General features: G+C 23.5%; 11 protein-coding genes across 11 annotated transcripts in view; 7 read left to right on the forward strand and 4 right to left on the reverse strand.

Moving 5' to 3' along the window:
• The window catches only part of eIF2b1 (translation initiation factor eIF-2B alpha subunit), a gene marked incomplete at both ends in the record, with an annotated part of 1,606 nt that extends 295 nt beyond the window's left edge, over positions 1-1,311 (forward strand). The window contains 4 exons of the mRNA XM_631406.1: positions 1-130; positions 371-600; positions 699-1,038; positions 1,195-1,311. The exon at positions 1-130 is cut by the window's left edge and continues 115 nt beyond it. Coding sequence (XP_636498.1) covers positions 1-130; positions 371-600; positions 699-1,038; positions 1,195-1,311 — 817 coding nt within the window. The remainder of the gene's footprint in view (positions 131-370; positions 601-698; positions 1,039-1,194) is intronic.
• A 359-nt stretch (positions 1,312-1,670) lies between these two features.
• panC (pantoate-beta-alanine ligase) lies at positions 1,671-2,573 on the forward strand (the record flags this gene model as incomplete). Its single annotated transcript, XM_631407.1, has 1 exon — positions 1,671-2,573. One exon carries the CDS (start codon positions 1,671-1,673, stop codon positions 2,571-2,573), a length of 903 nt encoding a protein of 300 aa, XP_636499.1.
• Positions 2,574-2,701: 128 nt separating this feature from the next.
• Positions 2,702-4,182, reverse strand: arpA (actin related protein 1; the record flags this gene model as incomplete). The annotated part of the gene is made up of 3 exons (XM_631408.1): positions 2,702-3,541; positions 3,705-3,971; positions 4,138-4,182. 3 exons carry the CDS (start codon positions 4,180-4,182, stop codon positions 2,702-2,704), a joined length of 1,152 nt encoding a protein of 383 aa, XP_636500.1.
• Positions 4,183-5,155: 973 nt separating this feature from the next.
• On the forward strand, positions 5,156-8,397 carry valS2 (valyl tRNA synthetase; the record flags this gene model as incomplete). The annotated part of the gene is made up of 2 exons (XM_631409.2): positions 5,156-5,263; positions 5,350-8,397. 2 exons carry the CDS (start codon positions 5,156-5,158, stop codon positions 8,395-8,397), a joined length of 3,156 nt encoding a protein of 1,051 aa, XP_636501.2.
• Positions 8,398-8,494: 97 nt separating this feature from the next.
• DDB_G0288963 (peptidase M14 family protein) lies at positions 8,495-10,129 on the reverse strand (the record flags this gene model as incomplete). Its single annotated transcript, XM_631410.1, has 1 exon — positions 8,495-10,129. One exon carries the CDS (start codon positions 10,127-10,129, stop codon positions 8,495-8,497), a length of 1,635 nt encoding a protein of 544 aa, XP_636502.1.
• Positions 10,130-11,426: 1,297 nt separating this feature from the next.
• Positions 11,427-11,969, forward strand: DDB_G0288941 (hypothetical protein; the record flags this gene model as incomplete). The annotated part of the gene is made up of 2 exons (XM_631411.1): positions 11,427-11,591; positions 11,832-11,969. 2 exons carry the CDS (start codon positions 11,427-11,429, stop codon positions 11,967-11,969), a joined length of 303 nt encoding a protein of 100 aa, XP_636503.1.
• A 613-nt stretch (positions 11,970-12,582) lies between these two features.
• Positions 12,583-13,605, forward strand: DDB_G0288943 (hypothetical protein; the record flags this gene model as incomplete). The annotated part of the gene is made up of 1 exon (XM_631412.1): positions 12,583-13,605. The coding sequence occupies one exon, from the start codon at positions 12,583-12,585 to the stop codon at positions 13,603-13,605; it is 1,023 nt and encodes a 340-aa protein (XP_636504.1).
• A 415-nt stretch (positions 13,606-14,020) lies between these two features.
• DDB_G0288945 (hypothetical protein) lies at positions 14,021-14,399 on the reverse strand (the record flags this gene model as incomplete). The annotated part of the gene is made up of 2 exons (XM_631413.1): positions 14,021-14,155; positions 14,349-14,399. The coding sequence occupies 2 exons, from the start codon at positions 14,397-14,399 to the stop codon at positions 14,021-14,023; spliced, it is 186 nt and encodes a 61-aa protein (XP_636505.1).
• Positions 14,400-15,251: 852 nt separating this feature from the next.
• DDB_G0288947 (hypothetical protein) lies at positions 15,252-19,765 on the forward strand (the record flags this gene model as incomplete). The annotated part of the gene is made up of 2 exons (XM_631414.1): positions 15,252-15,531; positions 15,630-19,765. The coding sequence occupies 2 exons, from the start codon at positions 15,252-15,254 to the stop codon at positions 19,763-19,765; spliced, it is 4,416 nt and encodes a 1,471-aa protein (XP_636506.1).
• Positions 19,766-20,500: 735 nt separating this feature from the next.
• On the forward strand, positions 20,501-21,631 carry act11 (hypothetical protein; the record flags this gene model as incomplete). Its single annotated transcript, XM_631415.1, has 1 exon — positions 20,501-21,631. One exon carries the CDS (start codon positions 20,501-20,503, stop codon positions 21,629-21,631), a length of 1,131 nt encoding a protein of 376 aa, XP_636507.1.
• A 193-nt stretch (positions 21,632-21,824) lies between these two features.
• On the reverse strand, positions 21,825-24,184 carry aarA (hypothetical protein; the record flags this gene model as incomplete). Its single annotated transcript, XM_631416.1, has 2 exons — positions 21,825-22,916; positions 23,003-24,184. 2 exons carry the CDS (start codon positions 24,182-24,184, stop codon positions 21,825-21,827), a joined length of 2,274 nt encoding a protein of 757 aa, XP_636508.1.
• Between the last annotated feature and the right edge of the window lie 1,284 nt (positions 24,185-25,468).

Genomic DNA, 25,468 nt, shown 5'->3' on the forward strand with positions numbered 1-25,468 from the left:
TTTACAAAAAGAATTAGAGGATGCAGTTAAACAATTAAAAAGTTGTCCATACAATCAATCAATTTCATTATCATCAGTTTGTGATTCCTTCATTCGTTTCGTAACAAAAAGAACTGAATTAGATTTCCCTGTAAGTTTAATACTATAATACTTTTTTAAAAAAAAAAAAAATAACAACTCTCATCAATATATATTAATATGCTATTATTATTTTCACAAATATATTCAACATACTCAATCAATATGAATGAATGAATGAATGAATGAATGAATGAATGAATGAATGAATGAATGAATCAATCAATCAAATAATTAATCAATCATATGATATTTTTATCTATTACATGCACACACCTATTTATATTTTTAGAATTTCGATACATGTAAAAGTAATTTAGTTGAAAGAGGTGAACAATTATCAAATAAATCATCAATGAGTAGAACAAAGATTTCACAATTAGCAGATAAATTTATTAGAGATGGTGTTACCATTTTAGTACATGGTTTTTCAAGAGTAGTTTTAGGTTTATTATTACATGCAGCTTTTCAAGGAAAAAGATTTTCTGTTATCGTAACTGAATCTAGACCTGATTCTTCTGGGTATTTATTTCTTTTATTTCTTTTATATAACCACACACATACACACACATATATATATATGAATGTTAGTTCTAACATTGATTATTGTATTATTAAAGTTATAAAACAGCAGCAAGATTACAAGCAGCAAATATTCCAGTTAAATTAATTATGGATGGTGGAGTTTCAAGAATTATTGATAAAGTTGATTATGTATTGGTTGGAGCTGAAGCAATTGTAGAGAATGGTGGTATCGTTAATAAAATCGGTACTTATCAAATTAGTATTGTTGCTAAAGCATTCAAAAAACCATTTTATGTTGCTGCTGAAAGTTTTAAATTCACACGTTCATATCCACTCAATCAATCTGATATTGAAAATTTAAAGAATGATCATATCTCTGAACCATTTAAAGCTTGTCGTTCTTGTTCAAGTTGTGAAAATCCTGAACAATTAACTGTAAGTTCAAAAGAAAAAAAAAAAAAAAAAAAAAAAAAAAAAAAAAAAAAACCTATTTCATTCATTCTCAATATATTAATAAACTTTTTTTTATTTTTTTTATTATTAAAAAAAAAAAAAAAAAATAATAATAATAATTCTTAAATATTTTTTTAGATTGATTCACCAACATTAGATTATACACCTCCATCATATATTACATTACTTTTTACTGAATTAGGAGTTTTAACACCATCAGCAGTCTCTGATGAGTTAATTAAACTTTATTGTTAAAAAAAAAAATAAAAATAAAAAAAAAAATAAAAAAATTAATATATACATATAATAATAAAAAAAAAAAAAAAAAAAAAAAAATTTAATCATATTGTCACATCCAATTACAAATATAGAATTTGTGATGATCATAAAATGAATTTTTTAAATTTCCCATTCCCATTTTTTTTTATTTTTATTTTTATTTTTATTTTTATTTTTCATAAAATTAATAATCAAAAAAAAAAAAAAATTTAAAAAGGTTATTTTTTTATTTTTTTTAATTTTTTTTTTTTTAAATTACACAAATAACAAATAACAAATAAAAATTAAAAATTAATAATAATAGATAATCTAAAATTTTTTAAAAAAAAAAAAAAATGAAAGAATTAATAATTTGTAATAATATTAAATTAATTAAAGAAGAGATTCATAAAAAAAAGATAGAGATTTCAAAAAGAAATAATAAAGAATATTATGAAATTAAAGTTGGATTTGTACCAACAATGGGATATTTACATAGTGGTCATATATCATTAGTAGAGAGAGCAAAACTTGAAAATGATATTGTTGTAGTATCAATATTTGTAAACCCAACTCAATTTAATGCCAATGAAGATTTATCAAGTTATCCAAGTGATATTGAAAATGATTCAAAATTATTAAAAAATGTTGGAACTGATTTATTATTTTTACCAACTCCAGATATAATGTATCCAAAGGAAAGTGGTTATTCAACTTTTGTCACTGTAGAATCAATGGAACAAGTGATGGAGGGGAAAAGCAGACCTGGTCACTTCCGCGGCGTTGCAACTATCGTGACTAAACTATTACTAATTACAACTCCCACTAATTTATATATCGGTCAAAAAGATGCTATGCAATGTATTTGCATTAAAAGATTAGTTGCAGATTTAAATATTGACACCAATGTGATAATATGTAACACAATTCGTGAAGACACCGGTCTAGCAAAGTCATCCAGAAATTCTTATTTATCAAATGAGGAACAAATTCAAGCATCGTCAATTTATAAAATTTTAGAATCCTTTAAAAATAATATAAATTCATTCACTGATCGTCAAAGTTTTATTAATGAAATAACTAAACAACTTGAACAAAATCCATTGTTCAAAGTTGAATATGTTAGTATTGCTTCAAACATAACTGGTTTAGAAATAATTGACCAATTTCCACCACCAAAAGATTCAAATTTATCATTAGCATTATTATTTTTTGCTGAAAAACGTAAAACTCGTTTAATTGATATTATAATTTTATAATTAATAAAAAATAATTTAAAATATCAAATTATAATAAAATAAATTGCATATATGTGTTTATTTTTTTTTTTTTATTTTTTTTTTTTTATTTAATTTTTTCTTTTTTTTTTTTTTTAATTTACTAATTTTTAAAAAATTTTTCTATGAATTACTGAACAACCATCTTCTTCATATTCTTGACGAGTTACCCATAAATCTTTAAAGGTAGATAGAGAAGCTAAAATAGAACCACCCATCCAAGCAGAGTATTTACGTTCAGGTGGTGCAGTAATTTTAATTTTAATATCTTTTGGAGCCAATTTTTTGACTTCATTTAAAAGACGATCACCAAAACCTTGAAAGAGAGTTGAACCACCACCAAGTATGATATTTGAATAAAATGTTTTTCTAAGATCGAGATCACTCTTTCTAATGGACATATCTAAACATTGATGAATACCCAAAGATTCATCACCAATGATATCTGGATGAAATAAGATCTCTGGTGCACGGAAACGTTCAGCACCCAATTCAATTACATTTCCATCTGGTAGTGTGTATTGTGGTTGGACAGGTTTGGATGATGATGAATCTGGTTCCAATAGTTCCTCTTCTTTTTGTGGGTCGTGGGCTACATAACATGTCTTTTCTTTAATGATTCTAACAACTTCTTTCTCTGCACTTGTTTTAAAATTGTAACCTGATCTTCTTAATAAATGTTGTAAATATTCAGTGATGTCACGACCTGCGATATCAATACGTGAGATTGCATGTGGCAATGCAAATCCTTCAAATACCGGTACAACATGTGTTACACCATCACCTGAATCCAATACAATACCAGTTGTACGACCTGATGCATATAATGATAATACTGCTGGTATTGAAAAATAAAGTGCTGGTGCATTATAAGTTTCAAAAAATAATTGTGCTGCTCTTTCTCTATGTAATCTTGGATTATTTGGTACATCTGTTAATAATACTGGATGCTATAGAAAAAAAATTATTATTTTTAAAATTAGATTTTAAATTTTTTTTTTTTTTTTTTTTTTTTTTTTTTTTTTTTTTAATCTATTATTATTGCATTAATTGATTGTTATTATTAATATTATTATTATTATTATTGTAATTAATGTAATTGATCATAATTACCTCTGAAGGTTGAATTTTTAATTGATCATAAGTATATGTCCAAACTCTTTCCATATCACTCCAATTTGAAACTATACCATGATCCATTGGATGTTTTAATTTTAAAATTCCTCTCCAATCATTGATTCTATCACCAACAAAATATGTAGATTCATTTTCAATATTTAAACCCATAACTTTTTTATATTTTGGATTACCAACTAATGATTGAAAAATATGTGATGGTGGATCTTGACCTGCAAAACCTGCTTTAATAACACCTGATCCCTTTTTTTTTTAAAATTAATTTATATAAATTTGTATATTTATACATTGTTGTTTTTGTTGGTTGTTGGTTGTTGGTTGTTATTGGTTAGTTGTTAGTTGTTAGTTGAATAATAAACAAATTTAATAATAATAATGTAAATATATAAATAAATAATTGGTATCTTACATTATCAATAACAACTGGCTGATTTGAAAATTCAACAGAACTCATTTTAAAATGACCTTTATTATTTATATATTTTTGTTATTATTGTTGTTGTTGTTTGATTTATACAATTTTATTATACAATGTTAACCTCGTTTGTTGTTTGGTTTTTATTTCCAGGTTGTTTGTGTTTTGGTGTAGTTGAGATCTTATAAATAAGAATTGTGATTAGTCGTCACCTTTGTTTATGTACCACAATTATATTTTTAATTAAAAAAAAAAAAAAAAAAAAAAAAAAAATTTCAAAAAAAGTGATTGTTCAAAAAAAAAAAAAAAAAAAAAAAAAAAAATTTTATATTTTTTTTTTTTTTTTATAATTTTTTTTTTTTTTTTTTTTTTTTTTTTCATTGTAAAATACACACAAATTTAAAATAATGTTATTTCATTAAAAGGTAATTTTTTTTGCCTTTTATTTATTATTTTTTAAAAAAAAAAGTTAATAAATTTTCTCTTTATTTTTTTATTTTTTTTTTTTTTTTTTAGACCTTTTTTTTTACAACTGGAAAAAAGTTCTTGCAGGAACCTAACCCATTTTCCAAATTGTTTAAATTCAATCATTTCTTTTTATTAACATTTTTTCTTTAAATTAAATAAAGTTAAAACCAAAAAAAAAAAAAAAAAAAATAAAAATCCCACAAAAAAAAAAAAAAAAAACTTTTGGACAATTATTTTAAAAATAAAACCAAATAAATTTATATATATCTTAATTTGGAAATTTTTTTATTTTTGTTCTATTTTTATCTTTTTATTATATTTTTATTTTAATTTTTTTTCTTTTTTTTATTTTTATCTTTTTATTATATTTTTAATATTATTTATTTTTTTTTTTTTTAATTTTATTTTTTTAAATTTTTTTTTTTTTTTTTTTTTTGATTTGAGCAATGAAACTGTTTTTTTTTTTTTTTTTTTTTTTTTTTATTTTTTGTTTTAAAATAAATAAAAAACGAGTTATAGTTCATATGAACTATTTTTTGTTCAAATGAATAAACTATTATTTTTATCAAAAAAATCATCAACATCAAATTTATATAGATTTTATAGTAGAGCACCAATAAATGAATCTTCAATAAAATCATCATTTGATCCTGTAAGTATATTTTTTTTTTTTTTTTAAAATTCACAAATTTTAATATTAATTTTTTTTTTTTTTTTTTTTTTTTTTTTTTAAAAAAGAAAGTTGTTGAAGAATTTAAATATAAATATTGGCAAGATAGTGGATTATTTAAACCAAAATCAAATAATGGTGGTGAAAAATTTTCAATGGTATTACCACCACCAAATGTAACAGGATCATTACATATTGGACATAGTTTAACAACTACAATTCAAGATTCATTGATTAGATATAATCGTATGATGGGCAAAGAAGTATTATGGGTACCAGGATTGGATCATTCTGGAATTGCAACTCAAGTTGCAGTTGAGAAAGAATTACAAGTGAAACAAGGTAAAACTAGATTCGATTTAGGTAGAGAGAAATTTTTAGAACAAGTTTTCCAATGGACTGATCAATACTCGAGTAATATTAATAATCAGTTAAAGATAACAGGTTCGTCATTGGATTGGAGTAGATCAGTGTTTACATTGGATGAACAAAGAAACGATGCAGTTCAAACGGCGTTTATTAGAATGTTTGAAATGGGCTTGATTTATAGGTCCACTAGATTGGTTAATTGGTGTCCATATTTGCAATCGGTGATTTCAGATATTGAGGTTGATCATAAGGTAATTGAGAAACCAACAATGTTAAAATTAAAGAGTAGAAAGAAGTCAGTTGAAGTTGGTGCAATTCATAATATTGCCTATATGATGGAGGATCCAATGTTGGCACCATTGATTGTTAGTACTACGAGACCAGAGACGATATTTGGTGATACGGGTCTAGCCATTCATCCATTGGATGAGAGGTATAAGGATTATCATGGTAAATTTGCAATTCATCCATTTAATCATGAAAGAATACCAATAGTGTTGGATGATATTTTAGTGAATAGAGAGATGGGTACTGGTGTGGTAAAGATTACACCAGCTCATGATTTCAATGATTATCAATGTGGTCAAAGACATTCATTGCCAATTGTAAATATTTTAAATTCAAATGGTACTCTAAATGAAAATTCAACAGCAGAGTTTGAAGGTGTTGATAGATTGGATGCAAGATCAATGGTAATTGAAAAACTTGAACAAATGGGATTATATAGAGAGAAATTAGCACATCCACAAACATTATCAATTTGTAGTAGATCTGGTGATCTATTAGAACCAGTGTTAAAACCACAATGGTATGTTAAATGTAAAGATATGGCTGATAAATCAATAGAGTTTGTTGAATCTGGTGAAATTAAAATCATACCAGAATCATTCCGTGCAGATTGGTCAAGATGGTTAACTAATATTCAAGATTGGTGTATATCAAGACAGTTATGGTGGGGTAATCCTATACCTGCCTATAGAGTTATAATGATTGATAAGGTGACTAATGAGGATTTAGATATTCATTTAACAGAAACTGAAAGATTAAAACAAGAGAAATGGGTAGTTGGTAAAAATGAAAAAGAAGCAAGAGAAAATGTATTCAAAACTTATGGTATCGCCAATGCTGGTGAATATCGTTTAGAGAAGGATCAAGATGTATTGGATACTTGGTTTTCATCTGGACTTTTCCCAATTTCATCAATGGGTTGGCCAACAGCAACAAAGAATAGTGATAATGATAATGATTTTTCAAGATTTTTACCATTAGATGTTATGGAGACTGGTTCTGATATTCTATTCTTTTGGGTTGCAAGAATGGTAATGATGTGTTCCACTCTTAATAATGGTGAAGTACCATTTAAAACCATTCTATTACATCCAATGATTAGAGATTCACAAGGCAGAAAAATGTCAAAAAGTTTAGGAAATGTAATAGATCCATTACATGTTATCAATGGTATATCATTACAAGATCTTAAAGAGAATCTTTCAAAATCTAATCTTTCACAACAAGAGAAAGTCACAGCAACCAAAGGTTTAGAAAAAGAATTTCCTCAAGGTATTCCACAATGTGGTACTGATTCATTACGTTTTTCATTAGCTCAATATCCAATCAATGGTAAAGATATTAATTTAGATATTTCAAAAATTATTGGTAATCGTTTATTTTGTAATAAACTTTGGAATGCTTCAAAATTTGTTTTTAATTATTTAGTAAATTTAAATAATCTATCAATTAATTTATATTATAATAATAATAATAATGAAAAAGATCAGCAACAACCATTTAATTATTTAGAATCAACAACATTAATTGATAAATGGATATTATTAAAATTATCAAAATTAGTTGAAATTGTAAATGAATCATATAAGAGTAATAATTTATCAATTGCAGCACAATCATTATATTCATTCTTTCAATATGATTTTTGTGATATTTATATTGAATGTATTAAAGCGGATTTATCGAAACCAATTCTATCAAAACAAAATGAACATTCATCATTGGTATTGGCAAGTGTATTAGATAGTTATCTTAGAATGCTTCACCCATTTATGCCATTTATAACTGAAGATCTTTGGCAAAGATTACCAAAATCTAAACAACAATTAGAGATTGCAAACTCTATTGAAATTGATGATTCATTATCAATTATGATTTCAGATTATCCAAATCCATCCTATAAATATCATCAATTATTTAAAAATCAAGAAATTGAAATTGAAAAACAAGTTAATCTATTCCTTGATACTTTAAAACTAATTAGATCTCAAAAAGTTTCATTAGGAATAAATGAAAAAACAAAATTAATTATAAAATTACAAATTATAGGTGATGATCAAATTTTAATTAAATCAAGTTTTAATCAACTAAAAGATTCATTTGAAAAATTATTAAATTCAAATTTAATAATTGATGAAAATAATAATAATGATAATAATAATAATAATGATAATAATGATTTAACAAATATATCAATAAATAAATTTACAATTTCAAAAGAATTACAAATTTCAATTGAATTTGATAAAGAAATTAATAATCAATTAAATCAAAAATTAATTAATCCAAATCAATCAAATGATAAAAAGATTTTAAAATTAGAAAATTTTATTAAACAATTACAAGATGAAATTGATAATCCAGATTTTAAACAAAGAGTACCTGAAAAAGTTCAAAATATTAAAATTGAAAAATTAAATCAATATAAAATTGAATTAAAAGAAATTTATAAAAAATAAAAATAATAAAAAATATTAATTAATTAATTAATTAATTTAAATTTATTTAAATGTGTTTGTATAGTTTTTTTTTTTTTTTTTTTTTTTTATGATTTTTTTAATTTTCAAAATCTAAAATAAAATCAATATTTTCTCTTGAATTTGGATTTAAAAGTATTGATTTTGTAATTGATTTATAACCAAAACTTGAAACTGTTACATTATAGAAACCATCATCTAATAATCTTGAATAATAACCATTTGAGGGGTCAGTTGTTACAATTTTATCAATATTTGAAATTTGAATTTGAGCAAATAAATTCTCATTATTATTATTAGTGACTCTACCAAAGATACTCATTGATAGTGGTAATGAAATGAATTTAACCAATGCATTACGATTATCATTCCAAAATCTATTTAATTCAATTGATTTTGGAATTTTCTCTGATGATAGTTCTAATGTGATTTCCATACCATTGGTGAAGTCATAGTTGTAATCTTGCATGCCACCTCTGAGAGTGTACCATTTAGCACCGTTGACAATTCCACCAAGGAATTCTTTTGATTGATACATTTTAGCATGATTCAATGAATATGTCAATGCCATTCTTCTGAATACGACATCATCGGTTGTTGGATACTGAATACCGAATCCATAGCCATTATCACTGTCTCTGGTCGAATCGAATGGGTAGTTGGCAACTAATGAGCCACCATGTAGATTTGCAGACATTACAAAATTTCTTTCTTTACTCCAATCGATGATTGATTGAACTTCAGGTTGAATCTTTTTATAAAGTTCACTACTTGATCCCACAAATTTATCTGGAAAATTTCTATTCAAATCGAAATGATTTGCATTCTCTCTTTGACCAAGTTCATATCCATCTGGATTCATTGATGGTACAATTGAAATAATTAAATTTTCAAATAATTCGACATACTCTTTATCAACTTTTGAATTTCTGTATAATAAATGATCAATTAAATAAATTAACATTTGTCTACCAACAACTTCATCACCATGCATATTACCAACTAATTTAACATTTTGTTTAAATTTATTATTATTGTTTTTTTTTAATTGAAAATTTGATAAATCAATTGCCCATAATTCTCTACCCAATGATGATTTACCAATTGAATATAATTTTGATTGATTTGGATAATAGTTTGAAATTTTTTTCATAAAATCAGTTAATTGATTATAATTTAAATAATGATTATAATCAATGATACCAGATTCTGATCTAACTAAAAATGGTGATTGTCCATATGCAGTACTACTACCACCTTTATTATAATTATAACGCATTGATTCTAATAAAACTGTAATTCTTTTTAATTTATCCATTTCAGTTTGAATTGTAGTTCCTAAAATTTCTTCTAAATTTTTCACTAAATTTAATTTGATTTCAAGTCCAAATTCTTTCTTTTTTTCATTTAAAAATTTAAATTGATCTTCATTTAAATAAACATTAAATTGATTTTCACTGGTTAATATTAATTTATTATCATCTTGGTTGATTGATAATTGATTTTCAACATAGTCCAATAAATCCCTTGTCAATGGTTGACCAACTGAATTGATTGTATAAAAATTCAATTTCTTTAATTTTATACAAACATCACCACTTTCATCAAATTTTTCACAACCATTAATCATTAATTGTTCAATTTCACAATTTACAACATTTTTAATAAATACTATAAAATAAATAATTAATAAATAAATTGTTAAAATTTTCATTTAAATAAAAAAAAAAAAAGTTTATTATTATTATTTTTATTATTATTATTGTTATTGTTATTTAATTTTTTTTTTTTTTTTTTTTTTTTTTTTTTTTTTTTTTTTTCTTGGTAAATATTTTTTTTATTTCTATTTTTAAATTTTTTTTTTTTTTTTCTCTTGGTAAATATTTTTTATTTTATTATGTTTTTATTGTATTGTTGTTATTAATTTTTTTTTTTTTTTTTTTTTTTTTTTTTTTTTCTATTTTTAGTTGATGTTAAATAATTTTTTTTTTTTTTTTTTTTTTTTTTTTATTTTTTTTTTTTTTATAAAATTATAAAAAATTGTTTGAAAGAAAATAAAATAAATTTTTTAAAATAATTGCCTTTTACCAAAAATAATTATTTACCTTTTTAATATTTATTGATTATTATTATTGTTATTAATCACTCATTATTCTAGTTTGTGGTATTTTTGTGTGTGTTGAAATAGTAGGTTATTATTAAATTACCAAATTGTTTTATTTTTTTTTAATACTTAAAGATTTTTTTTTTTTTTTATTACTTAATTATTACAATAAAATTGCCATTCTCTTTGAAAATACCAACACTAATCGTTTCTTTTTTATTTTATTTTTTTATTTTTTTTAAATTTTTTTTTTTTTTTTTGTTTTTTTACAACTTTTTTTTATTTTTTTTTTATTTTTTTTTATTTTTTTTTAATTTTAATTTTTTAAATTAAGTTTTGATAATCTGAAAAAAAAAAAAAACAAGCTTATAAATAAAATATACTAAAAATAGTAACTTTTTTTTTTTCAATAACATTATTATACTTTCACACTCATATTCAAATACTACCACCAACATACATTTGTATATGTTTTTAAACCACAAATTGTGTACTATTTACTGATCCAACTTGCACAACAAATATTTTACCTCAATCCAAATATCCTCACACATACATAACCCAAAATTTTATATCTCACAACATACATACATACATACATACATATACATAAAAAAAGTATTAATTTATTAATAATAACAATAATAATAATAATAATAATAATAATAATAATAATAATAATAATAATAATAATAATAATAATAATAATAATAATAATAATAATAATAATAATAATAATAATAATAATAATAATAATAATAATACTAATATCCTTGTACATTTTTTTTTTTTTTTTTTTTGGAAAAAATAATAAATTAAAAAAAAGTAAAGAAAAGAAAATTGAGAATAGAAAATAGAAAATAAAAAAAAACAAACAAACAACAATAGAATATATATATAAACCATTATGTCATCAAATAATTCATCAAGATATGTAAAGAATGAAAACAGAAGACCACCACCAACAATGTGCGATAGTGTCAGAGCTGCTTCTTTAAAATGCTCTGAAACAAATTCAAAATATGATTGCCAAATTTTCTTTGAAGCTGCCACTAAATGTAGATCTGAAAAGGTATGTTCAATCTTTATGTGTGAGTGTGTGTTGTGTAATTTATTTTTTTTTTATTTTTTTTTTTTTTTTTTTTTTTAGGTTTAGAAGATTTTATTCTTTTATTTTTTTTTTCCAAGATCTTTAATCTATTATTATTATTATTTTTATTTTCATTTTTTAATTTTATTTTTTTCAAAAAAAAAATTTATTGAAATTTAAAAATCTTTCCTCTTTATTAATTATTTTTATTCCCATTTTTAGACAAAATTAGAAGATGAAGAGAAAAATATTAAAAAATATTTAAATGGAGAATTAACAGATACACAAAGAATATCTTTGCAAAATAGGATGGACGAAATTAAAATTATAAAATCTAAACAATATCCAGTACCAAATTAAAAAATTTAAAATAATAAAATAATCGATTACTTTATTATTAAAAAAAAAAATAATAATAATAATAAAATAAAATTTAATTGGTGATATATAAATTTATTTTTTTGTTTTTTAATTTAAAATAATAAAATAATCGATTACTTTATTATTTTAAAAAAAAAAAAAAAAAAAATTTAATGATATAATTATTCAATTTAAAAACCTAAAAAATAAATTCAAAGCATATATCAAAAAATTCTTTTCACTCTATTTTTTTTTATTTTTTATTACCTACCATCATTAGTAATTAGATTTCTAAATAATATCTGAAAAAAAAAAAAAAAAAAAAAAAAAAAAAAAAAAAAAAAGAAAAGATATTTTTTGGGAAAAAAAGATATTTTCATTATTCAAGAAAAAAAAAAGAAAAAAAAAGAAAAAAAATAAAAAATGAAAATTTGTGGGAGAGTGAAATAATTTAGAATGAAAATTTTCATATAAAGTTTTATAATTTTTTTTTTTTTTTATAAATTCATTTCATTATTAATTTTTAATATATATATATATAATTTTTATATTTACAACACATTTATTATTATAAACAAATTCCAAAGGACAAAAAAAAAAAAAAAAATAAAAAATGAGAGATGTTATTAGAGCTTGGATTCCAATTGATACAAATGTAAATGCACCAAATTATCAAATTCCAAATTTTGAAAATCAAAAAGATTTATTTGTTGCAATGTTAGCACCAAGTGAAAATGAACCACCTTCACCACCATCAAATCCACATTCTTACAATGAACCAAAAGATGAAAAGGATAAGAAAATTGATGAATTAACTTTAGATTGGATTGACACTATGAGTTACTCACACAATGTTTCATCAAATTCAAAAGAGTCACATCTTGGTGAATTAACATTAACCAAATTTGTTTGTGACCGTTCACCATCATTGAATTATATGGCATTACGTCGTGAAATCATTCCTCATATTATTCATCGTTGTATTGGTAAAATGAAGGATAATGTACTCCCAATCATTGAATATGAATTACATTATTGTACATTGAGAAATGTTTCCATCTCTGGTGGTGTCGGTGGAAAACCAGTTGAAACATTATCAATTGCATGTAAAATCATGATTATAAAGAATATTAAAATCAATGTTGAATCTGGTGAATTATTATGTTACCAAGTTTGCAACTGGGATACTCTTAAGGAAACTGGCTCAAAGACAATTCGTCCATCAATTAATGGTACTTCAACAAAATCATCCTTATTAGATTTAGCAAAGAAACGTTTAATGGTTGATTTCGATTCTCATGATCCCTCAATGATTAAATTATTAAAAGATCTTGGAATTGTATCTGAATATAATTTACCACATTCAGATAATAGTAATGTTGATGAAACTGAGTTCCATAGAGTTATGATTAATAAAGAACCCCCACTATTCCAAGTACTTGATTTACCACCAACACGTACTTTAACAGTTGAAAAAGTTAAAAAATCAATCTCTGATAAACTTAATATTCCATTAGATACAATCAAACATTTATTTAATCATTCAAATGGTATCTTGATTGATTCTCCAAAAATTTTAAAAATTTCAACTTCATATATGGTACAACTTACCGATGGTAAATTCTATGGTCATTAAATAAAATAAATAAAGTTTTTCTATTTATTTAATTTTTAAAATTTTTTTTTTTTTTTTTTTTTTTTAGTTATGTTAAATTTTAATATGAATAAAAATAAATAATTCAAAATATTCAATATATTAATTGAAATCATTAAATAATCTGTTATTGATTGATTTATATTTATTATTATTATTTTTATAAAGTGTTGCCATTTGAAATTGATTTATTTTAATACTTTAACCACTGCCAATACTAATGACATCAATAGAATTTAAACTTGATAAAACTTTTAATTACAAGGATTTCTTTTGAAGAGTATCAAGAGTTGTTTCGTGAGTTGCAATTCTGTTGACTGTGGTGGATATGGTGATTGATGATGTTGCATTTAGTGGTGATGAATATTACATTTTTAGTGATTCCGCTTGGTCAATGTTAACATTGACTGCTTTGATTTATATTATTATTATTATTATTATTATTATCACTATTTGGAAATTCCATTGACCCACTTAGTAGATTATTCGTTATATTACCTCTTGAACTATTTCTTGATCTTTCACTTCTATGCTCTCAATCTTTTGATATTCTTGAACGATCTATGTATCGGGAATATTTTCAATTCTCTATCTGATTTTTGAAATAATTACCTAGTTCTGTTTACAAATACTCTATCACCTGACTAAATTTAGTTGTTGTAGCTTCAAATAGTGCAACTTCACTGGATTTTTTAAATAACTAAATCAAATCTTTGCCAACACACCAATTTATTGATGGTATCTTCTTCTATACCCAATCCTAATTGAGAATTCATCTTCACTGGTTTTATAGATTTTTTTATTGAATTTTCATATGTCAAGATTACCAAGAATGCTTGGAATTGTACCGAGTAAAATAAAATGAAAAAAAATAAAATAAAATAAAATAAAAAGTGTTAAATAAAGGGAAAGGTCAAAATAAAAGAAATGAGAGATAATTTTCATTTATTATTTAAATAAATACCAAACTCTTGGTCGATGTAAATATTTTTTTTTTTTTTTTAAATAAATGTGTAAAGAGATATATATGGGTAATGGAAACAAAAAAAAAAAAAAAAAAAAAAAAAAAAAAAAAAAAAAAAAAAAAAAAAGGAAATAAAAAAAATTTTTAAAAATTTTAAAAAAAGATTTATATATACCAAAAGAAGAGAAAAAAAAAAATTTTTGTGATTGGTAGTTTCTGAGAAAAAAATGAAAAAAAAAAAAAAAATAAAAATATTTTTACTATTCATATTAAGTTATAATTTCTTGGTAAACCAAGAATTTTCAAAAAAAAATTTCGATCTGAGAAGATCAAAAAAAAAAAAAAAAATTAAAAAAATAAAAAAAAAATAAAAAAAAAATAAAAAAAAAAAAAATTCGAAGAAGATATGATTTTAGAGATATTTTTTTTTTTTGTTTTTTTAATTTTTTTTTTTTTTTTTTTTTAAAAATAAAACTCCCAACTGAAATTTTTTGCTATAAAACTTTTTTTTCAAGTCATTATTTTAACAACAATAAAAGAGTCAAAGTAATTTGTATAACAGTAATAATAATAATAATAATAATTTGTAATTAATAATAATAATAATAATAATAATAATAATAATAATAAAAAAAATATAAAAAAAAAATAAAAAAATAAAAAAATGATTGAAATAAATAAATTAAAATCATTTGAAGAAGATAAACAAAATATCTTTCAAACTTTTTTAACAAGTGAAAATGATACCAACTTACTTTTCACCACAGCAAAAAAGTTTTTAGAAAATAAGAATCCAGAACCAACTTTAACAATTAAAATTTGTGAAAAAATTCATAAGATCTATGAAGAAAAAGAGATTCAAAATAAAAAAATCAATTCAATTATCCAAGAAGAAGAAAATTGGAAATTAAGTATTTCAAAAGAATTACAAAATAAACATCATGGTAAGTTTATTATTATTATTATTTTTATTATTATTTTAATTATTATTAATTCATTTTTTTTTTTTTTTTTTTTTTTTTTTTTTTTTTTAATTAATTAGATTATAAAGAAGAACTTGAAAAAATTCAAAAGAATAAAGATTTTTATGATTTTTTACCAACAAGTATTAAATCGAATGTATTAGAATATCAAAGAAAAATGTTAGATGTTAGTATGTTAATGGTAAAGAGTGCATACCACATTTATGATGATTCAATGATTAGATTGAAAACACCAAAAGCTCAACAACAACAAGACAAAATGGATATTGATTCAAATGAAAATGAAGATCAAGCAATCGATTCAAAACAATTAGAGAATGATTATTTATTATCATTTAATAAAGTTTTAAATCAAGCAATTAAAGATATCATTCCAAGTTTTTCAATTGAAATTGCTAAATTTTTAAAAGAAAAGAATTTACCAACGATTTGCACAAGAGTTTGTAAAGAATTGGCAATTAAGATATCAAATGAAAGAAAAGTCGAGAGAGAAACACTAAAGAAGTCAGACTGTGGTGATTTAGACCAAGTGATGTATCAAGTGATTGAGACTTGTATTGGTTCAATCTTTGATACCATTTCAAAATTGGATCAAAAAGTCAAACTTTCACCACACTTAGTTACCGACAGAGAACTTTCAGATTTAACCATGTTAAAGAATGGTGAATTGTTAAAAGAATTCATTGAATTCATTTTACCAGACTATTTACAATCACCAGAGGGTATCATTAAAATCGGTCAATACTTATTATCAATCAATCAATACAATCATGTTGTATTGGTTGCTGAACGTGGTAGAATCAGATTGGAAAAATTAAAGAAAGAACAAGTTGAAAAGGAACAATTGCAACAAAAACTTGCATTTTTATCCAAAGAAATTGAATCCATTGAAAAGGTATCTGGTTACTCCGATGAAAAGAGAGGCGATTTAGTTCAATTGGAAAAGGAATTCTCTGTTTATAAAATGTATCCAACTTATTATTCAATGAACAAAAGAGAATTTAGTAAACATAATCTCGATATTGCAACCCTTAGAATTAAATCGATCTTGGAGATGAAAGATGCTTCCAAAGGTGTATTGAATATTCAATCACATTTAGACGACACCTTAAAGACTTTATTAGATCCAAATCATATCTACCAATTGGCTGTCCTTTTACAAAAAACTGAAATTGATACTGCTTTAGTTTATGGTGAACGTTGTCAAAGATTCATCACTGATTTAGAGATTCTTAGAGAGGTTAGATTACCATTAACTTTAAGAATTAAAGAATTGGAGGGCGAAGAAACTACACTTCGTTTAGATGGTCGTACAATCTCTGAAGAAAAGAAAACTGAATTGGAACAATTGTTAGAGAATACTAAATCACTTCCAGAATTCCCATTCTTTTCAGAGTTAACCAATCGTAATGAATATGATCGTCTCAATTTACAAGTTGCTCAAATGATGATTACATGTGTCTTGGAAAAGAAATCCAAATTATCAACCTCAAAAGATCAATCACAAAAAGATCGTCTCAATCAACAAGTTTCAGCTTTAATCATAATGTGTTTAGAGAAATTTAAAGATCCAAAATATTTATTAGAGTTGGAGAAACATTTATTACTTTCAAGAGAGGATAAAGTTGTAATTCAAATTGCTAATCAAATCTTTAATCGTTGTGATGAAATTGAAAATCAACGTATTCAAAGAGTTTTACTCGAAAAGAAAGAAAAAGAAACAACCGATGATTTGGAAAAATCAAAAATCGGTGAACAAATTAAAAAATTACCAACTTTCCCTTACTATGCTTCATTAACAATTGAAAATCAATATGATGAAACAATTTATGATGCCGCTGAACAATTGATGAGCTTCCTCTTGGATAATATTTCATTCATTGATGAGAAATTAAGAAAATCTAAACTTTTCAATATTAAAAACATTGAAGATGAACAATTAATTAAAGATAGAGAAGAAACCGAGAAATTAGTTACTGAATCATTATCAAATTGTCTTAGATTTGTTAGATCACCATCATTGGTTTGTAAATTTGCAAATGCTTTAGGAGCAAAGAGAGAATCATTATATTTAGAGATTTCAAAACATATTCATCCAATTATCATTGAAAAACATAAACAAGCAATGGAAATTAAACAACATCAATTCCTTATTGAAACTTTAAATTTAGAATTATCTGATCTCTCAAAGATGAAGAAAGAAATGCCGGAATCCGATATCGAATTACTTCAATCAACAACTGATCGTATGAAAACCATTCAATTCCCATACCTTGATCAATGGGTTAGATCAAGTCATTATAATTCACAATTGATTTCAAATGGTATACAATTATTATTAAAGAATAAACAAGAATATCAATCACCAAAAACCACCACAATTTCAAAGAATGAATTAGCAAATCTCGTTAAATTAAATCAAGAGAATTTCATTGAACAATTTAAATTACTCTCTCAATATTTAGAAGATCCAAAAACTTTTACCCAAATTTTAACTCTTCTTAGAGTTAGTAATGATTTTGAAAATGTTACAGAAGTTGGTAAATTAGCATTTGCAAAATTAAAATTATTTAGAGAACATCAAAATAAAGTTAAAGAATTGAATGAAAATAAGAAATTATTAGTAGAAGAACGTGACCAACTCAATAAACAACGTCGTCGTCTTTCAACTGAGAAGCATTTATCTCTTAGAGAAATTACAATCACTGAACATTTAAATTCATTATTGGAGCCATATTATATTGCAAATTTAGATTCATTGGCTTTAATCATTGGTAGTGTATTAATTGAAGCAAATACTTGTGAAAGAAGTGAATTTGAAATTAAAGTGTCTTCAAAAGCATTTGAAAATCAATTTAAATATATCTCTGAACAAAGAAAACGTATCAATGATAACATTAGTCAAACAATTAAATTGGTAGTTGAAAATATTGAATCAATTGAAGATTTACTTAAATTTACAAATGATTTATATTCAAAGAAAGAATATTTATTAGTATTACAAGTTGGTACAATCATTGAAGCATCATTAGAACAAAAAAAGAATGCCATTGAACATAAAGAGAATTTATTAAAAGAAATTAAAGAACTTCAAGGTAAATATCTTCATTCACAAAATCCAAAAGATCGTGAAAAGATTCAAGCATTTATCGATCAAAATCAACAAGAATACGATTCAATCACTCTTGATCATACCTATGAAGTCAATAAGGAATTAACCATTCAAATCACTAAACTTATGATTGAATCTGCTTCAATCGAAGATCAAGGTGATATTTTACGTGAACAACTCATCCTCTCTTTCAAAAATACAACTTCACCATTGGATTGGGATCGTATTCGTAACATTTCAAATGAAGAAGAATGGGCTGAAACAAAGAAAGAATTGGTCATTTATATCATGAAGAGAGAGGAAAATATTAATAGTAAAATTGAATTACTACTTAAGGATCTCTTATTTGAAGAAGCAATTCAAATTTTCCCACATCCATCATCTGATAATGATCAAGAGTTGGATATTCAATTGAATCTTTTAGTTAGTCTTTATGATGCTGTAGATCAACATGCTTTCCATTTAATTAATGGTGTAATTCCAATCATTCAACGTTTCGCTAAAAGATGTTATATCGAATGGAAATATGAAAAATTAGATATTCTCTATGATTCACTTCAAAAGAGATTCCCAAAGGAAATCATTTCAATCTTTACCATTGCCATTGATATGATGTTGGTTAATATCTTACAAAGTCAATATCCATTGTTTTTAAATATGATGAAATCAATGAAAAATCGTCTTGTTGCAACACTTGGTCTAGATGGTCTTTGGGAAGATTTCTTGGCTGGTTTTAGAAAGAATTATAAATCAAAAAAGAGACTCATTCAAATGATTTCTTTAATTGGTGATTCTGTTTGGCAAATTAATGTAAATCCAAATAGTGCCACTGGTAAACAAATTGCAAAAAGAACTCTCCCACAATCATCACAATCTGTTCATAAAAAGATTAAAGTTTCTGCTCCAACTCCTTCACTTACTGGTGTACCAAAAAAATTATCTGCTAAAAAATCTGTTGACGATGATGAAGAATTTGATGAAAATGAAAATGAAAATGGATATGAAGATGAAAATGAAAATGAAAATGGATATGAAAATGAAAATGAAGAACAAGAAGAATTAGAAGCAACTGATGAAGAATAAATATTTAAAGAATAAAAAAAAAAAAAAATAATAAAAAAAAAAATATATAATCATAAAATATAAAATAAACTCTTTAACCATATTAATTATATCCTCAAATCAAAATTGGATCTATCAGATTCAATACCTAAATCTTTGATATATTTAAAATTCATTTCATAAAATTAAGAAAAAAAAAAAAAAAAAAAACAATTCAATAAAACTCTAAATAATAATATTGTACTTAAGTAGATCTGAAAAAATATAAAAATTACCCAATAATTTAAAACAAAAACTATCATTGTGATAATTTTACATTGCTAAAAAAAAAAAAAAAAAAAAAAAAAAAGAATTATGTTTAACTTTTATTTTTTTTTTTTTTTTTTTTTTTTTTTTTAATCTATGTAAAATTTGGTTGAAACTTTAACAAAATAAAAACTGAACCGCCATATCAATTTTGATTTTGATAGTACCCAATACCAAAGGGTATAAAATTAAAATTCAAATAATTTAATTTTTTTTATAAAAAAAAAAAATAATAAAAAAAAATGAACCATTTTTTCATTTTCAAATAATTTGGAAAAAAAAAATCACAAAATTTGACCCATCATAAAATGGGAATAAAAATTTAATTAATTTTGATTTTTTTTTTTTTTTTTTATTTTTTTTTTTTTTTTTTTATTTTTGGATAAATATTAAATTTTTTTTTTTTTCTTATCATTATTCAATCTATAATATATAAAATACAATAAAAAAATGGACGGAGAAGATGTTCAAGCTTTAGTTATCGATAACGGTTCTGGTATGTGTAAAGCCGGTTTTGCTGGTGATGATGCCCCACGTGCTGTTTTCCCATCAATTGTTGGTCGTCCAAGACACACTGGTGTTATGGTCGGTATGGGTCAAAAAGACTCATATGTAGGTGATGAAGCCCAATCAAAGAGAGGTATCTTAACCCTCAAATACCCAATTGAACACGGTATCGTTACCAACTGGGATGATATGGAAAAAATCTGGCATCATACCTTCTACAATGAACTCCGTGTTGCCCCAGAAGAACACCCAGTTCTCTTAACTGAAGCCCCATTAAATCCAAAGGCCAACAGAGAAAAAATGACCCAAATTATGTTTGAAACTTTCAACACCCCAGCCATGTACGTTGCCATTCAAGCCGTCTTATCCTTATATGCCTCTGGTCGTACCACTGGTATTGTTATGGATTCAGGTGATGGTGTCTCCCACACTGTACCAATCTATGAAGGTTATGCCTTACCACATGCCATCTTACGTTTAGATTTAGCTGGTCGTGATCTTACTGATTACATGATGAAAATCTTAACTGAACGTGGTTACTCATTCACCACCACTGCTGAAAGAGAAATCGTCAGAGATATCAAAGAAAAATTAGCCTACGTCGCCCTCGACTTTGAAGCTGAAATGCAAACTGCTGCCTCATCATCAGCCCTCGAAAAATCATACGAATTACCAGACGGTCAAGTCATCACCATTGGTAACGAACGTTTCCGTTGTCCAGAAGCCCTCTTCCAACCATCATTCTTAGGTATGGAATCAGCTGGTATCCACGAAACCACCTACAACTCCATCATGAAATGTGATGTTGATATCCGTAAAGATTTATACGGTAACGTCGTCTTATCCGGTGGTACAACTATGTTCCCAGGTATTGCTGATCGTATGAACAAAGAATTAACTGCTTTAGCCCCATCAACCATGAAAATTAAAATCATTGCCCCACCAGAACGTAAATACTCTGTTTGGATTGGTGGATCTATCTTAGCTTCACTCTCAACTTTCCAACAAATGTGGATCTCCAAAGAAGAATATGACGAATCAGGTCCATCAATTGTCCACAGAAAATGTTTCTAAACAATTAATAAATATGTTGTATTTTATTTAAACTTATATTATAAAAAAAAAAACAATAACCTTTTTATTTCCAATCAAGTTATTTTTTTGACTTTATTTTTATTTCTTTTTTTTAATAAGTGTATATTTATATAATATTAAATGTTTTTTAATTTTTTAATTTTATTGTTTTTTTTTTTTTTTTTTTTTAATTTTAAATATTTCCATCTTCTAATGCTACTTGAAGTATTCTTGATAATTCTAAGAATCTATTTGCAAAATTTGGATGATTTTGCATAGCGATATTCATTAATTCAATACCACCAGAACGAGCTATTGTTAATTTATTTTTAGGATTACATGAAAGGTTTTTCAAGGCACCTCTACCTTGCATTTGAACACCACTATGGAAAGGATGATTTCTCATTGCCTTTAGGATTAAATTGATACCACCTTCACGAGCAATTGTTTCTTCATTTGCTTCATCTTGATAAGCTAAATTGATGAGAGCAGCACAACCTTCATCTTGAACGTCTGGATCATCTGGATGATTTGACATTGCACCCAAAACCAATTGAATACCATTTTGACGAGAGATCATATTTTTATTATCTTCATTACGAGCCAAATTTCTAAGAGCACCACAACCATTCAATTGTAAATCAGGATGAGAAGAAAAGGATCTCATTGCACGTAAAATTAAACCGATACCACCTTCTTTTGCACTTAAAACCTTATTACTATCGTTACAACCTAAATTTCTTAGGGCACCACAACCTTGTGTTTGAATTCCAATATGATTTGGATGATTTTTCATTGCGGTTGCAATCGATTGAATACCACCCTCAATTGCCACTCTACTTTCACTAACATCATTACGTGCAAGATTTCTCAATACAAAGCTTGTATTATATTGTACACCTGGATTCATCATATGATTTTTCATTGCTTGTAATATCAATTGAATACCACCTTGCTCGACAACTGATAGATAGTTATCATTTGAATATAAACCCATATTGTTTGGTGAATCACAAGTTAAATTTCCTAATGCACCACATGCATCTTCTTGAACACCGGCATCATATGGATGATTCTTCATTGCTTGTAAAATTAAACTAATACCACCATATCTTGCAATTAAACTTTCATGTTCATCCTCTTTTCTTTGTCTATAACTTAATCTCTTTAAAATATAACAAGTTTCTCTTAAAATCATTGGATTATGTAAATTTTCATTCATTACTCCAATAATTTTTTTAATTTGACCACTTTCATCTGATTTATCAAAATTTTTATAATTATCCTAATTTTTTAAAATAAAAAAAATAATAAAATTAATATAATTTAAAAAAAAATAACCAAACTAAAAACTATTTATATAAATCTTACAGTTGGTAATCTATCGATATAACATAAAATCATTTTTGATTGAAATGAAGTTGGATTTGACCATCTTGAATTAAATTGCATAGCATAATATATTCTTGGACAAGTTTGTTCAAATAATAATTCCCAAAATTTGAAAACATCAACAATGTACCAAATTCTTTTACAAGTTAAACTTATTCTCCAAAGATCATTTGCAGATAAGAAAGATAATAAATGTACCAACATTTCAGTTGGAATTAAAAAGATATCGAATTGATTATTTTCATCATAATGATTGGAATTATTATTATTATAGTTTGAAACATTTAATTGATTATTTACATTATTACTACTTTCAATTAAATTACCATTATTTGAATGATGATGATGATTATTATTGTTGTTGTTGTTGTGGTTATTAGTGCTACCATTTGAAGATAATCCAAAAGGTGAAATATAAGTTTTTGAAACTGATGGAATTAAAGTATTTGGCGAACTATAATTTGACATTGATTTAGCAGTCATTTTGATAAGGAATTTTATTTTTTGAATCGTTTCTTGTTCTGATAAAAAATCGTTTTGATCTTCTATACCTTCTAAAAAATTAAATTGATTAAAAAGTTCTTCTTCTTGTTGTTCTAGTTGTTGTTTTTGTTTTTTTTGTAATTCTAATTCGTTATCCTCCTCTAATTTATTAAATTTGGATAGTATACTACTACTACTACTACTACTATTATTGTTATTATTATTATTATTATTATTATTATTATTATTATTATTATTATTATTATTATTATTATTATTATTATTATTATTATTATTATTATTATTTTCTTCTAAAATATAATTTGATGTTGTTGTACTTTTTATAAAATTATTTTGATTTTCTAAAAGAATTTGTTCAATATAATCCTCTGTAATATTGTTTTTTAAATATCCAATTGTAAATTTAATTATTAAACGTTCAATTAAGTCACTGTTTAAAAATGAGTTATTAAAAATGTTCGTATTGGTATTATTACTATCGTTGTTACTATTATTATTATTATTATTATTATTATTATTATTTATATTATTGTTAATACTACTATTATTTAACAATGGTTTTTGTTGTAATTTTAAATGTTGTTGTAATTTTAAATGTTTAAATAATAAATTCATTTTAAATAGTTTTTTATTAAATAGACTTCCACAATCATTCATTTTTTTTTTTTTTTTTTTTTTTTTTTTTTTTTTTTTAAAGTTTTAATAATAAATAATTAATTAATTATTATTATTATGGTCACTTTGGATGATAGTTAAAAATATTCTTCCTTTTTCTATGTGTTGTTTTTGCTGTTATTGTTGAAAAGTATTATATTGTTGTTTTTGTTATCGTCTTTATTTGAGTTTATGTATTAAAAGTTGTTTATATAAATTATATATATATATATATATAAATTATTTATATGTATGTATGTGTTGGAGTGTGGAAGTGTGTGGGTGTGTGGTGTGGTTGGAGTGTGGAAGTGTGGGGTGGTGTGGGGGTATGTGTGTGTGTGTAGAGACTATGATTTTATATTTGTTTTATTATTTATAAAATAAAAAAATATAATCACTATAAATTATTGTTTTTATTTATTTTGAATAATTTTGAGGTTATGATCAAATTTAATGGTAAGAGATTTTATGGTTAGTTTTGGTATTCTTTTTAAATTTTGATTAGTGAGTGATTTTTGGTTAGATAGTGGTATATGTGTGTTTGTTAAATTTGGTTTGATATTATTATTATTATTATTATTATTATTATTATTATTATTATTATTATTATTATTATTATTATTATTATTATTATTATTATTATTATTATTTTTGTTTCTATAACTTTGGAAACGACAAAGATAGAATTTAATATATATATGTATAAAAAAAAAAATAATAAAAAAAAAAAATAAAATAATGAATTAAAAAAATAATTTTTATTATTTTTTAAAATAAAATTTTTATTTTAAATAATTTGTTTAATGTTGGGATTGGAAATAAAATTTAATTTTGAATTTAATATATATATTTCCTAATTTATATATATTTATTATTTTTATTTATATTTATGACAACTTAAAATTATTATTATTATTTTTTATTATTCTAAATTATTATTATTATTATTATTATTATTATTATTATTATTATTATTATTATTATTATTATTATTATTATTATTATTATTATTTTTTTTTTTTTTAATTCTATTGCAAGGAGTAGTACAAACACATAAACTTTTTTTTATTTTTTTTTTTATTATTTTTTTTTATTTAAATTTTATTAATTTTTTATTATTTTTTTAATATAAAACACAAATAATATAATTAAAAAAAAATTACCCTTTTGTTTTAATTCCTCCTAAACAATTTGCAATGGAAATGAAATATTATTTTTTTTTTTTTTTTTTTTTTTTTTTTTTTTTTTTATAATAATAAAAATACCTTTTAAATTTAATATTAAATA

Source organism: Dictyostelium discoideum, assembly GCF_000004695.1.
Source record: "Dictyostelium discoideum AX4 chromosome 5 chromosome, whole genome shotgun sequence".
NCBI lineage: Eukaryota > Evosea > Eumycetozoa > Dictyosteliales > Dictyosteliaceae > Dictyostelium > Dictyostelium discoideum.